Source organism: Dioscorea cayenensis, chromosome 14 (genome assembly GCF_009730915.1).
Source record: "Dioscorea cayenensis subsp. rotundata cultivar TDr96_F1 chromosome 14, TDr96_F1_v2_PseudoChromosome.rev07_lg8_w22 25.fasta, whole genome shotgun sequence".
NCBI classification, from domain to species: Eukaryota; Viridiplantae; Streptophyta; class Magnoliopsida; order Dioscoreales; family Dioscoreaceae; genus Dioscorea; species Dioscorea cayenensis.
The window spans coordinates 1,837,488-1,852,376 of NC_052484.1; the positions used below are offsets into that span (position 1 = coordinate 1,837,488).

The 14,889-nt window shown below is 37.4% G+C and overlaps 1 protein-coding gene across 1 annotated transcript; it reads right to left on the reverse strand.

Moving 5' to 3' along the window:
- Positions 1–1,660: 1,660 nt before the first annotated feature.
- On the reverse strand, positions 1,661–6,966 carry LOC120275149 (putative disease resistance protein RGA3). Its single transcript, XM_039281650.1, has 2 exons — positions 2,696–6,966; positions 1,661–2,151 (listed from the first exon to the last, which is right to left on the reverse strand). Exons 1-2 carry the CDS (start codon positions 6,821–6,823, stop codon positions 2,116–2,118), a joined length of 4,164 nt encoding a protein of 1,387 aa, XP_039137584.1. The 5' UTR covers positions 6,824–6,966; the 3' UTR covers positions 1,661–2,115.
- Positions 6,967–14,889: the final 7,923 nt, after the last annotated feature.

Here is a 14,889-nt window from a genome sequence, read left to right on the forward strand (position 1 = left end):
TGAAGGATATATATACTTCTGTTGACATATTTATATATACGGAAATATTTTGGAGTTATATGTATATTTATAAAAGATTCTTTTATTTGGACATAATTATTGTGGTCTTATATCTTTTTAGAATTATGCTAATTCACTCACTGAGTAACATCGCTACTCACCCACTTCCCTATTTTTCCTAAGTTTAGCATAGCACAGTGGTGCTCCGTTAGGAGCTATGCAGCGTAGTATGCATTTGTGGTAATGGTTCGGTTGGGCCTTACTATTTTTTTGAGCATATTTAGTGGATCCACTAGAATGTTATAGAGTTTTACTTGTTATTTCTTATCTATTCTTTTCTGTACTTGTATTTGATTTTTGTGTGATATATCATTGTATACTTATTTGTATACTCATTTGTATACTCATTCTTTTCCTTGTACTTGTCTGACAAAATCTTTCTTGAATCATTTGTGTGATCTTTTGTTTTTTTCGATGATAGTGAATAAGTATGAGCATGTATTCTCTCTTGTAAGCGTTACGACAATTAGAGGGTTTGATGGTGTGTATCCTTCCTCGAGATTATCACGGTGGTTGTCGTCTGCCTGGTCCACAAGTCGGGGTGTGACATACTTACCCTGGAAAATCTTGCCAAAAGAAGATGCATTAAAATCCTAATTGCAACCTGTGTGTTCTATAATGCGACAATCGAGGCAATAGACCACTTGTTCCTCGACCGCCCTGTTGTAGCACATATTTGGCAACACTTCAATAGGAGTCTTGAAGTTAACCGCCTCTCATACTGCCTTCATGATATGTGGGGGCTTTGGCGAGCCCTTTTTTAGAGGACAACTCAAAGAAACCTGAGACAACCTAGCTAGAGCTATTATTTGGACTATTTTGCTTGAATGGAATAGGCCCGTTTTTTATTCAGTTTTCCTCTCATTTCCCTCTTTAATTGCAAAGATTACTTACTTGTTCTTATCTTGGATCTCTACAAAATCTGAGTAGAAGAGACACAAGTTAGAGCCAGCCAATGTAATCAAAATGAGCCTAGAGCAGATGATTCACAGCACAAGCTGAGTCCTTCTAGTTTGCATGTTAGCTAGAGTAGCCTCCCTGGGGGCAGCTTGTGTCTATATATTTTATTGGGGGCATTCCATGGCTTTTGTTTTTCTGTAGTTTTTTTCTTCTTTCACTTTGTTTGTTCCAAGTCTAATAGATTATCTTGCATCTTCTATGTGCCTTTCTTGGCAGTTGTACTTAGTTGTTTTAAAAATAAACATGATTTATCCACTTCGTCAAATAAATAAAATAAAATAATATGAGCCAGTATTCTTATTAGTGTCTCAACTTGGTGCACTCTCTGGAAAATTTGAATTGACTGAATAAAGGAGGAAATGGCAGAGATATTTTCCCGTACCTCATTGGATGTAAAAGAATAAGATTTATTGAAAATAAAATTAAATGATCTTTTTATAATCTTATTTTGTTTCTAATTATACCAATAATGTATGCAAACTTGAAGGAAAAATGCCCTTTTTATCATAATCATATATCTTTACTGATTGCTAGGAAGCTGTTCAAGCTATTACTCAGTAGGGGTCTGAAATTTATTAGAGCCAGATTAACATGCTTAATAACATCAAGCAGCTTATCTCTGATTTGCAGTGTCCTAGCATTACCTCTATTCCCAGAGATTGGAATCAACTTACAAATATGCTTGCTGTTCAGCAAAAAATTTCTCCTACACTACCATTATTTCATCAAGGAATGGAGAAGCCGAAATTATTAATGAGAGGAGTTGTGAGTCATGGATTTTACTTTTAATCTTGTTTATTTTCCCTCTTGTTTTCTTTGTCTATTCAACTTGCTCCTGCAGCAAGTGGCTATATATAATTTAAGAGAAAGGTCTATTTAACAAAATTAGATATTTATGAGCTGTTAATTAAGAACACTTTGCCTCTTCCAATTGAGATTTTGGACTTCCATTGGACTATTGATTCATATTGGAAAAGTCATATAAAGAACATATTCGCATATCGTACACCAAGCATTGATCTTGCTAATTGAACTGACATGAAAATGATATGCTTCCATTTCATTCTGAATTCAAACTCCCTTCGCTTTTGGTCTTCATGTTGGGGGGATATAGCAAAAGTCTTGCTCACTCTGAAACACAAAAATTAAAAATTAAAAACAAAAAGTCATTAAGAATGCAACACATTGGAAAGGAAACAATAAAGTTGGCGGTCTGCCAATACTAAATAACACCGGCATTGATACTCCAGAGCATCCTTATCAAGCTTCTAAAAATTTCTTGAAAGAAAATTATGTAAGATTATGATAAAAACGACACTAACTCAACAAAGTACGGAGAAATATCTCTACTATTTTTTTTATAGAATGTGTAAAGCAGGAATTTATTAATGATATCTTTACTATTTTTTCTCTATTCTCTCTCAATTCAAATATACTAGAGTGGGGGACCAACTCAGCCCTAAGAGTCCTTACTCATACAGTTCTAAGTAATATTACAACTATATTGACAAGAAATGGTAAACATAATCTTCATATTTTACTTTTGTAATGAGATGCCAAGGTAGAAAATATTGTTTTGTTTTTGTATATCAAAGGAGATAGGATAAATTATAGTTTCAACAAACTAAATATCGAGAATTAAAAACAAAAAATGAAAAAGGGAAGAAAATGGCACCTGGCTATGAAGTTTGTGGGAAAAGACATATATGAAACAGGCAATAGCACAAATGAACATTGCTGATAGAAGGAAGGGATTTGTGGTTGTCCACTTCAAAGCTTGTTTGTCACTAGAACTAATCCCACTAGGAACTTGGGTTGTCTGTTTTGGCTGTATTCCTATTTGTTTATATGAGATGGGAGAGAGAAGGTTATAATAGTCTCCTCCAAGCTTGCATAACCTCTCTAACTCTGGGCATCCTTGGAGTGTCAGTGATTTAATACTAGGAAGTAGTTGTTGGAGGCCTTCTGGGAATGACTTCAGCATCGGACAATCTTGAATATGTAGTGACTCAAGGGAAGTGAGGCCTTGCATCCCGTCTGACAGAGATACCAGCTTGGGACATTCAGATAACCATAAATAGAATAGTGAAGTAAGGTGTCCCATTTCTGGAGACAAACACTTGATGCCTGGACAATTGTCAATAATCAAGGATTGGAGTGATTTAGGACATATAGGCAATTCTCTCAGGGCATTGCAGTACGAAACATTCAGATACCTTAGAGATGAAAGATTCCGCAAAACAAATGTCAAGGATAGCTGATTGCAATCGGCAATACATAATTTCTCAAGTGACGACTTCATGGCTGTCGTTTCGTCTTCATCTTCTAGCAAGGAAACCAACTCCTGGCTACAAGAATTTATCCTCAAACTCCGAAGAGATTTCAAATGCTTGAAGAATCTTCTTTCCGTGGGCATGACAGAGATTTGTGTCTCACAGAATGATTTTATTATCACTAAATCTTCCAGAGTGGGGATGGGTGGCATGGTTGTCAACTTGGGGCATCCTGTAATATCCATATGAATGAGGCATGGAAACAAGGACAGATTTGCTTCTCTACCCTCCTCCAAATACCACCACTCTAGGTTCTTCATTGATTTCAACACTAGAGTCTTTAATGCAGGGAAAGGTTGCAGCGCATTGCTCCTTTTACTGTTAACAATGTGTTTGATGCCATCCATTTCATGCATTTTGAGAGACTCAAGACAGGGTAATATCTCTAGTAACAAAGTTGTCAACTTGGGGCATCCTCTAATATCCATCCTAATAAGGCATGGAAACAAGGACAAATTTGATTCTCTATCCTCCTCCACACACCACCCCTCTAGGTTCTTCATTGATTTCAACTCTAGAATCTTCAATGCTTGGAAAGATTGCAGTGTATTGCTTCTTCTGTTGTGAACAATGTGTTTGATGCCATCCATTTCTATCATAATAAGATGCTCAAGAGAGGGTAATATCTCTAGTGGCGTTGTCAACTTGGGACATCTTGTAATATGTATAAAAGTAAGGTGGGGAAACAAGGAGAGATTTGCTTCGCTACCCTCCTCCACACACCAGCCCTCTAGGTTCCTCAGTCCAGACAACGTCAAATTCTTCAATGCAGGGAAAGATTGCAGTGCATTGCCTCCTCTGTTGTTAACAATGTGTTTGATGCCATCCATTTCATACATAAAAAGATCCTCAAGACAGGGTAATATCTCTAGTGCCGTTGTCAACTTGGGGCATTTTGTAATATTTATAAAAGTAAGCCGCGGAAACAAGGACTGATTTTCTTCTCTACCCTCCTCCACACACCAGCCCTCTAGATTCTTCATTGATTCTAGCTCTAGCGTCTTCAATGCAGGGAACAATTGCAGCGCATTGCCTCTTCTATTGTTAACAATGTGTTTGATGCCATCCAATTTACTGATTTTGAGAGACTCGAGACATGGTAATATCTCAAGTGGAGGGAGTTGCTCACATGCTCTGCATTTAAGCAGTTCCAAGTGATGTAGATATTGGAATTGTTGCCTTTCTCTCATCCACATTGGAAATTGTTTGCCAGGATAATGACTAACAATAAGTTCTTTTACTCCACCGTGAGGTTTTAAGGCTTCCAACACCTCCTTCGCATTTTCCATCGAACAACATTCATCATCTCCCCAACTTAATTTTAATATGTGAATATGTTGTTTGTTACCCAAATTAGCCTTTCTAGCATCATCAGCATTTTTCACCTTCTGGAGGTTATACAAAGCAAGTTCACCAAAGAGATTTAAGGACTTTAATTGTCCTATGTTGTTCTCTGCATCAACTTCCACAGTATATGCTGTTAGAGATTTCAAGTTTTGTAATTGATGCAAACCAGGAGGGAGTGCCTCAAACTCTGGCCAATAATCAATAAGGAGATGTCTAAGACTGTCCATGTATGTTATGCTCTTGGGAAGCTTGGAAAGTTCATAACAACCATAAAGATTCAATGTCTGCAGATTAACCAACATACAAATTGATTCTGGTAGTTTCCTAATACCAGTAAAAGAAATATCAAGGTATCTTAGATGGTGCAAATGCTCTATTGAGGCAGGCAACTCTTCAATGTCTGCTTCACTCAAGTCGAGCACTCTCACCAACTTCAGCTTTGACAATAGTCTATAGTCTCTTTGACAATATAGCACAGTATGGATGATGGAGCAATCACCTTGGTTATAATTTTCATCAAATTGTAAATTTAAATGGCGTGGCCTTCGTGGGATTTTGGTAGTTGGACTGCTTTTCAACAATGGGAAGCATTCATTCTCCATAACAAAAAGTGCGAGATCATGGATGAGATGGTGCATCTTACACACTCTTCCATATTTACTTGCGTCAAGAGAATAATCATTTTGTAAAAGAGACCTCCTTATCAACTCAGTGAAAACGTCTCGCCCTTCAACATTCATATCATTCCCTTTTCCGTTTTGAGATGGAATAAACCCCTGAGCCATCCAAAATTGAATAAGCCTCCCTTCCACAATATCGTCATCCTTTGGTAATATGGCACAGAAGGCAAAGCATTTCTTTAAATGAGTAGGCAAATCAACATAGCTTAGCCACAGCTCTGGTATGATTTTATTTTCTGTATGTTGTAACTTCCATGTTTCATTTTCTAACACAGCCTGCCATTCACTTTCTTCACTCTTGCAACTCATAATACACCCCAATACTTCTACGGCAAGAGGCAACCCTTGACATTTTTTGACAATCTTTTCACCAATTTCCACCAATTTTGGTTGCTTCGGTGCACCTATAGCAAATGCTTTCTTTTCAAATAAAGCCCAAGAGGATTTTTCTGATAAACCCCTTAGAATATGATGTTTCTGTGCACCCATTACTCTGGAGCATTTCTCATTGCGTGTGGTCACGAGAATTCTGCTTCCTTCTCCTCCATCAAGCAACATGTTTCTAAGAGCATCCCACTTTTGGAAATCTTCATTCCATACATCGTCTAATACCAGCAAGTATTTCTTCTGTTCCAAGACTTTTCGCAGATGCTGTTGCAGCACCTCCATGTTTGTATGATCGCAAATCTCCTCAGAAGCTGTATGTATGATCTTTGCTGCAAGCTTTGGCAAATCAAAATCATCAGAAACACATACCCATATATGCAGTTCAAAATGCTTCTGGACTTCTTCATCTCTGTAGACTAACTGAGCAAGTGTTGTCTTACCCAAACCACCCATACCGACTATAGAAACCACAGCAATTTTTTCTTCAAAACAATCACTGATCAGCATCTGCACTAACTTCTTTTTGTCTTCATCTCTTCCAATAACTCGTGATTCATGCACATACGAGTAGGTTTGAGGTCTGTTCCTCAAAAGTTTTTTGTTATTGTTTTCAACAGCCCTGAGGTTGAACTTGTGCATCTCCTTAATGAGGCGATCTATTCTCTCATTGACTTTTCTGAGCTTCTTCCCCAACTGGAGCTTAAATAAGAGTGGATTATGATCAAGAGAAAAGAATCCACGCACCTTGCTTCTTGGTCGACCAGAAAGCTCTGCCTTGCGGTGGATGAGTAGTAGTTCATGCGTCTTGGCCTCGTCAAGAACGTCTTCAGAGTCATAGATTGCATCTTTGAGCAGCAAAAGCCAGCACCTGACAGCCTGGTCCGTCAACTGCCTCTCCTCTGCATCTTCAACAAGTGGTTGGATAAACAGTAAGGATATGCGGAGCTTTTGGAGCTGCTCAGGAACTCCATCCCAAACGGGTCCCAGATATTGAAGGGCATGAAGCGTCGATAACTCGGTGATCGTCTCCAAGGTATTGGCAAAAACTCCTGCCATTGTTACAGGTGAGATGTGATTAGAGTCTCAGCAGGATTGCGTGCGAGTATATGGACACAGCAGTGCTTTCTTCCCTTGTAGCATTCTTAGACATTTTTCTTGAAAGATATTTATCATTTGACTGACTTGGGGGCAGTAGTTTGCCGTCCATCTTTATTAGAAGACTCGTCAAATCTTTAAATATCTACTTACCTTCGTTGTAATCCGTATTTCTCAGTTTTATTAGTATTAGACGTTTGGCTCTTTTTTTCTCAAAACTAGCTAATAGGTGAAAACCATTATGGACCAGTAAAGGGGGGTATTATTGTAAAAAGAATTAATTTAATTACTTGAGATATCCCAATTATCAAAATCTAGCTTCTAGATGACTTTATAGCAGCTCAGCCAATCGCATACTAAAAAATGGGTGTGGTAGTTACTAAACAAGCTCACAAACCTAATAACAGAGTGAGCAAGGGAACTAAAACATTAATGGCAATACAAGGATTCAAGATATCTTGGTGAAATCTCTGTAAAAACATGTATCTAGTTTAATATATTTAAAGGACATGAACATCTAGGTTGAGATTGCCCCCGCACTTTGTCACATGCCAAGTTTCAAATTATTTTTTTTATGTCAATGGATATCATCTTAATGATTGTAATTCTTTTATTAATCAATTTAACTATAAACTTTTCATTATTAATTTCTAGAATGATTGTTATATTTTTTAAATATGTTATAAATTTTAATTATTACTTGTGTTGATTTAATTGTTATTAATTAATTTTCATTAATTTTTAGATTACCGTATTTATATCTATTGTATACTTACATTATCCAATTTGTTAATCTATGATTATTACTGTTAAGCTCCCTGTGAATAAGAAAAATAACTAAAATCTCAGATGCAATTGAGAAATAACATAAGATACTTTTTCTCAAAAGATACAATAAAAAGGAAGGGTCACACCATTGTCAAAAGAACATCACAGAGAAACCTAAAGTAATGAAGAAGATACACACACACACACACACACACACACACACACAAAAAGGACTTGCTCAGAATTCTAATTATTGTAATACAACAAAAGAAATGAAGGAATGAACTCTTTAAAGGAAAATCGTCAATATACCTGCCTACTTTCATAGTCTACTTAAAAGCCGATTTTCTTTTCTTAACAATGGCAAATCTCATTTTCTGAGCCTACTAAAGCACGAACAACCCCAAAAGTAGTAAAATAATGCTATAATTAAGAAGATTATAGTAATAGCAAGGCAAACATGCAAAAGTTCAACGCAATAAGAGAAAATTAGTATCAAATATAAAGCGGATCAAAAGAATTTAATAATTCCATTCAAGTTCAAGTGTCATATGAAACTTAGGTTAATATCATGAGTGGGTAGTGTAGTATAGTCATTTTTTATTTTAAACATGGAACTTCAATTTATATTATTTTGATCACTCAACTTTAATTTGTATTCACAAAGAGAGTCCAAGGGGATTCTATAAGTATGTTGACGTGTACGCCGGATTTTTCTTATCAACATCAATTCACTGTGTCATTTGAGTACTTGGACATGGCATGTCATCAAAGAAAGCCACATGACTATTCTTATTGACATGGCACATGTTACATTAGCCTGAAACAAACTAGTTAATAAGAGTGGCAACGTGGTTTGCTTTGATGATGTGGCATTTCCATGTATGTACATATGTGGCGTACATATCTTCAAATTCTCTTGGTGAACACAAATTAAAATTAGGTAACCAAAATAATATAAATTGGAGTTCAATCCTTAAAATGAAAAATGAGTCTAGTACGGTACCCACTCAAAAAATTTACCCAATGAAACCCATACTGACAACTTATAAGTATTCCAAGCAAAGCATGGAGAAATTGCCTTTTCTAGATTTAGCAGTTTTTTTTTTTTGAAAAAAAAGCTGCTAGTGTTAAGTTTTATTCAATAAGAAAGAAAAGATACACATGACAAAACACTAAAGGAAATTTTTTTGCAATCAAGGTATATAAACTTCTCTCCATTCATAAAACTGATGTAGTTCCCATTCATAAAACTTCTCTCCATTGATTTGATTGTTCAAGCATTCTTTTTTTTTTTTATTAAAGTGGATAAACCACAACTTTATTGAAAAAGATACGGAGTAGGAATAGAAAGTACAGAGTGAACCAGCAACAAACAGTAAGGGAAACAACAACAAATAAGTTAGAGAGCTATCACCAGAAGTAATAAGCTTCTAACAACAAAGCAAACTAAAAAAACCAATGGAAATAAAGAACAAAGAAAAACAGAAACGCAGCTGAGAAGATGAAGTCCGCCAGGAGGAAGCAAAGGTCTTCATCTGCTGCTAGAGAACAGGTGGTGAATTACTCTCGACCCAGTGACTCTGTGGTGTTGTTGTGCTCAGTCAAACGTGAGCCCCGAAAGACAAGAGCCCGCTTGAGTTTTTGAAAAGAGTCCAAAGGAAGATGTTGAAGCTAGGAATCCTTAGCTGTAGAAAAAAGGCAAGAACCATATGAATGATTTTAGCAATAATAGAGAATAAAGGCAGGAACTTAGAATTGAAAATGCGATTGTTTCTCTCAAGCTAAATATTCCAGCAAATTGCCCTGGAAATAAGATCCCACAAAGTTGGTTGATTGATATCTATGGCTGGAATCCAAGATATCCAAATCTTAGAAAAAGATCGTGAATGCATACGTAAGTTTAGAGCTTGTTCAAGGAAAGCCTAGACTCGTTCAGTGAATTAACACTTAAGAAGGAGATGATTAGTTGTTTCCGAGTCCTTATGGCACAACACACAAGTGTTCGTCGCCTGCTGCGCGTTACATCCCTTTTTCGCTAGGTTGGAAAGAGTAAGAATTTTATCATCACTTGCTAACCAATAGAAAAGGGTTTCTTTTTCTTGGGCATTCCAATTTCCAGAACTGAGGGTATAGAGTTCAATGCATTCCTCCATCAATTAAGAACTTGTAGAAGGAGCGAACAGAGAAAACTTTGTTGCTCTCCAGTTTCCAAATTTCCAGGTCTTCTTGATTGCTGGAGCAATCTAGAATGGAGGAACAAAAGGAAAGACTTTTAGAGGGGGAAGTTGTGTGAAAGAAAGCCTCATGCAAAGAAAGTTCTAGAGTATAATGCCTAATTGTAACCCCAGGGAAATTATAATCATTGAAGAGGTCTGGCTATAGGTCCTTAGGGGCCTGCCCCTATAGGCTATTATTATACCAAAGCAGAGTGGAATTGCCATTTTTGATAGTCTTGAAAATGCAAGATTTGAAGGAGGGTAAAATTGGTGTGATCCCTGTCTAGAAGAAAGATTTGTTCCTAGGTGGTAAGTGGTGCATTGGTCCTGGAGGTCCACCATTAAGATAGTTATAATGAATGATTCTAGACCAACAGCTTGATAGACCAGAATAAATTTTCCACTACCATTTACCTAGTAGAGCTTTATTGAAGTCATGTAGATTAAGAATACCCCAACCTCCCATGTCACATGGTCTACAAATCCTTTTCCAAGCTACTAAGTGAAACCCCTTCAATCCCAACTCCGGCCCTTTCCAAAGAAAGTCTCCTCTAATTTTGTCAATCTCTTTAACTACCCAAGCTGGAAGGTAGAACACTGGCATCCAGTATGCCGGAATTGAGGATAAGATAGAGTTTACAAGGGTGAGGCGACCAATAAGAGAAAGATAATTGGTTTTCTAGGACGTGAGCTTGGCACAAACCATAAGAGTCAGTTTCGTCCAGTCCTGTCTTCTGGGTTACCTCCCTCAAAGCGGGACACCAAAATAAGCAAGCTAAAGACAATCCCTCTTACTGTTGAGAATTGCTGCTGAGGCTACGTTAGGTTGGAAAACCATAATTAGTGGAATACAGGCAACTCTTAGAGAAATTGATGGTAAGTCCTGAGGTGTCTTCAAAAAGATAGAGAATCAATTTAATGATTTGAAGGTCTTCCTGCCCACCAGCAGTGAAGATGATGAGATCATCTGCATATTAGAGGTGGCAAATGTTATCCAAGGGTTCAATGGGAACTCCTAAAAGGACTTTTGATCTGAGCGCGTGGTAGAACATGGCACTCAACGTATCAGCTACTAACGTAAAGAGCATAGGGGAGAGAGGGTCCCTTTATCTAAGACCTCTCTGACAACAAATGCAGCCTTGTTGTTCTCCATTGATTAGAACTCTAGATTTGGCAGAACTGAGAATATTGTGAATCCAAGATAACCAGTGAGGTCCAAACCCTCTAGTGGCTAAGATGTCTTGGAGGAAATTCCAATATAAAGAATCAAAGGCTTTTACAAAATCAACTTAGGAAACATGCCCAAGAAGTTTCTGCTTCTGAATATTGAAAATTAGTTCCTGAGCAGCAACAATGGTGTTGGCAATGCATCTTCCTTTAATGAATACAGATTGAGAATCATCAATCAATGAATTGATAATCTGACTTAGTTAATTAGCAAGAAGTTTTGAAATAATTTTTCAAGAATAATTAATAAGACTAATAGGTTTGTAATCATTAATATATTCAGGAGAGGAAGTCTTGGCAATGAGAGCTAAGTTAACCCAATTTAGCAATTCAAGATTGGCCTTGCCCTCATAAAAATCATCGCAAAGAATAACACAGGTGTCCCTGGCTAGATTCTAGTGTTTTTGGAAGAAGAACATGGGGAATCCATCAGGTCCTGGCACCTTATTAGCTCTTAATTCAAACACTGCTTGCTTAATTTCCTCAATGGAAAAAGGATGCTCAAGGTGTAAAGGTCGACATTTACTTTGTGACCAAATAGAAATTGCCAATCTAGGAGAAAACGAAATGGTCTAGGTTTTCCAAGACGATCACGAAAATGCTCTGTGAAGATCCTACCTAGATTTGAATTCCTTTCAACCTAACTCCCATTGTGGCAAATGCGCGGAATAAAGTTTTTATTACGCCTTCCATTGGCTATCAAATGGAAGTACTTAGTGTTGGCATCACCCTCTTTGAGCCAAGTGATGCTAGAGCATTGCTTCTGTATAATTCCTTTTGTCTTAGCAGAGATGAGAGTTCCAATCTAATCTGGGAGTTATGTAGGATATTAACATTAGAAAGAGCTCTACTTTCACTAATGGCATCAAGGGAATGCATCTCTAAAAGAAGGGAATTTTTATGAATTCTTAAGGACCCAAAGGATTCTAAGGCTCATTTGCGGAGCTTATGTTTCAGATGAATTAATCTTTTGGTGAGAATGAAAGCTCCACATCCATCAGGGTTGATCCCAGTCCACCAATCCTGGATGAGAGATCCAAGGTTCTCATCAGAGTACCATGGTTTCTCAAAGTGAAAGGTCTTCGGTCTCAGAGGTTGTGAGCCGAATTCTAAACAAATTGGGGCATGATCAGACCCAAATCTAGGAAGAGCAAATTAGCAAGTCCTTAGAAAGAAAGTAGACCAATTTTGGGAAAGATGTACCCAGATTGGATCAACTTGACCATTTGCCCAAGCGAATATTTGACCATGTAGAGGCGTGAAGGGGGGGGGGTCGATCAGACTAAGGTCATCTAGAAAATTTTGCGCATCTGCTAAGTCTCCTAGGTTTGGAATGCCTTTGCTTTTATCATTCAGGGAAAAAACTGTGTTAAAGTCCCCACAAATGATCCAAGGAGAAGAACTCAAAGTTCTGACAAAACATAATTCATTCCAGAAGTCATTTTTGAGAGATCTAGCGTTAGGTCCATAAACCGTTGTACAGAGCCAGACAGAGTTGTCTATTTTGTTAGTAAATTCTGAGGTCAAGGTGAAAGTCCCTGAATGAATTAGGGATCCACAGACTCGATCTTTGTCCCAGGCCATGACTAGTCCTCCAGAAGAACTAGAGACCGGCAAGTAAAAATAGGAATTTAAAAGTCGACCACTAATAGATTTTCACATGGAAGTGTGAAGGTCATGAAGTTTGGTCGCCTGAAGACAAACTAAGTCTGCTTTGGAATTGAATAAGAAGTCTTTTACTAAGTGACATTTGGAAGGTCTTCCTAGACCTCTAACATTCCAAGAAAGAACTTTCATTTAGAAATATTAGCAGTCCAGCCAGAAGGACCTGCTCAGAGAGAAGAGGAAGCAACTCTCTCTCCAATTCAAGGTTCTTAATTATGTTCAGGCATTTAAATTTATGATTAGGGGAACCCATGAAGTTCACAACACAAGAGTTACTATAATTCAAAAATTGAGCATCAGACCAAGAATTAAGAATAGAGCAATTTGAAGAGGGCGTACTATCTCTGGGATCCTCTGGAATTTTTTTCTTGGCAGACCTAGGTGGATGAGGGATAAATCCTGCCTCTTCATTCCAGTGGGTAGAGGGGTTCTTGGCTCTTTCACTCCTGTGAATTTGGTCTTACATAAGAATTGAGCCAGAGAAACTGTGAGATGAATCTTATGAGAGTTAAAATTCTCAGGAGCACTTACTTTCTCTAACCCCATCTCACTGACACAGGGTCCAGGAATAGAGTCACCCTGTTCAGTTGGAGCTAGATCCTTTTATCAGTCAGTATATATATATTTTTTAAATTAATGGATAAACCACTTCATTAAATTATCAGTCAGTGTACTCTTGTGCGTGGAATAGTATTCATATTTATAAGTCACGGGTTTAATGCAATTGCTTAAATCCTTTTTGAACCCTCTACTCTTAATCCACCAGCATTTCCCAACCTAAGTGATGTAGAAGATTTATAAGGGCAAACTCAATTGTGGAAAAATGCAAACTGCATTCCTCTACAATTTCTTTGACCGACAACAAATGCGATAAACTCAAGATCATGTCATCGGAAATCTTAATAACTGTTCAAAAATCTCTCTGGCATGAACCTTTTTTCAAGCCCCATGCTTCACTCTTGCTTTGATATTATTTTTTTTGGACAAATGGCAACAAGCTCCACCGTTTAAGGGTATCAAAGTGATATGTAGGCGCAAAGGTATATCAGTTATATTGGTTTAATGATACATAAAGATTTATTATGTTGGGTGGACTAACATGAAGGGCAAAAAAATTCTCTTTACTGTGCAACCCTAAAGGGGTAGAAAATATGACTTCGTCCATAAAGGACACACATTGGGACATATTAATAAGTACTTCTATAGTATCGGATCCTAGTCGACAATGAATAAATAGTATTTCTACGCTATTGGGGCATGAGATTTTGAACCAGTGTATTGATCTCTTACTTTGATAAGTACTCATTCTTTTGTGTGAATCAATGTCCTTGATGGTTTCCAGAGAAAGTAGCAATGGAGTCTAAGGATGTTGTCTTACCATGTCTTTTAGTACAAAACGAGAGGCCTTACTTCCTTCATACTTTGTTTATTAATGATTGCCTAAGGCTGAAGTCTTTTCCAAAAGGCCTCTGATAAGTGCCTGAGTAGACATATTTTTCTATATCTTTTACATGCATTGAGTATCATTTGTACCATGGTTTATGTCTCATAAAATTTATTTGGTTTTCTTTTGTGCAATTAGGTTGTGAATGCGTTGAAGGAAGAAGAAGAAGCAAAAATAGGTTATAAATACACATTTTGGGAGTTTTTGTGCAATCTAAGAATCAAGACACAAAAGGAGCTCATGTACATGGAGGTGTGTGTCAACTTCTAAGAGAATTCGAGCCAATTTGTGAGTTGGAAGGGCACAAAGACAGTCACACAACCATGTCTCTACTTGTGTGAAGAATACAAGAGCTTCCAAATGATGATTCGACGAGAAAAATATTTATAAACTACCATGTGGACGTGTTGCCGACCATGTGGTATCAAAAAAAGAGTATGTGAGCAGCGTTTTATGAAGAGTACTGTAGCAAAATAATGTAGCATTTTACTGTAGCAGTATTGTCACGTGGAGGCACGTGACAGTCGCGGTTTACGCTTATAAATAGCCGTTTTGCCCTATTCTTTGGACTTTTTGCTAGCGTTCGAAGGGAAAAGTAGCTAGGGTTTCAAGAGGAGGTCTTTGGTTAATTTGGGGGGTGTTCTTCACCAACTTTGATAAAATCTTTTCTCCGTCATAGCATCGAGGGGGCCTTCGGCAGCCTA

Bases quoted from the DNA above. Each gene is read 5' to 3' on its own strand.
- LOC120275149 (XM_039281650.1), bottom strand. From the start codon at position 6,823: ATGGCAGGAGTTTTTGCCAATACCTTGGAGACGATCACCGAGTTATCG. The intron at 2,152-2,695 runs GTGCCATTTTCT...TTTGTGTTTCAG, and splicing joins CCCACAAACTTCATAGCCAG to AGTGAGCAAGACTTTTGCTA.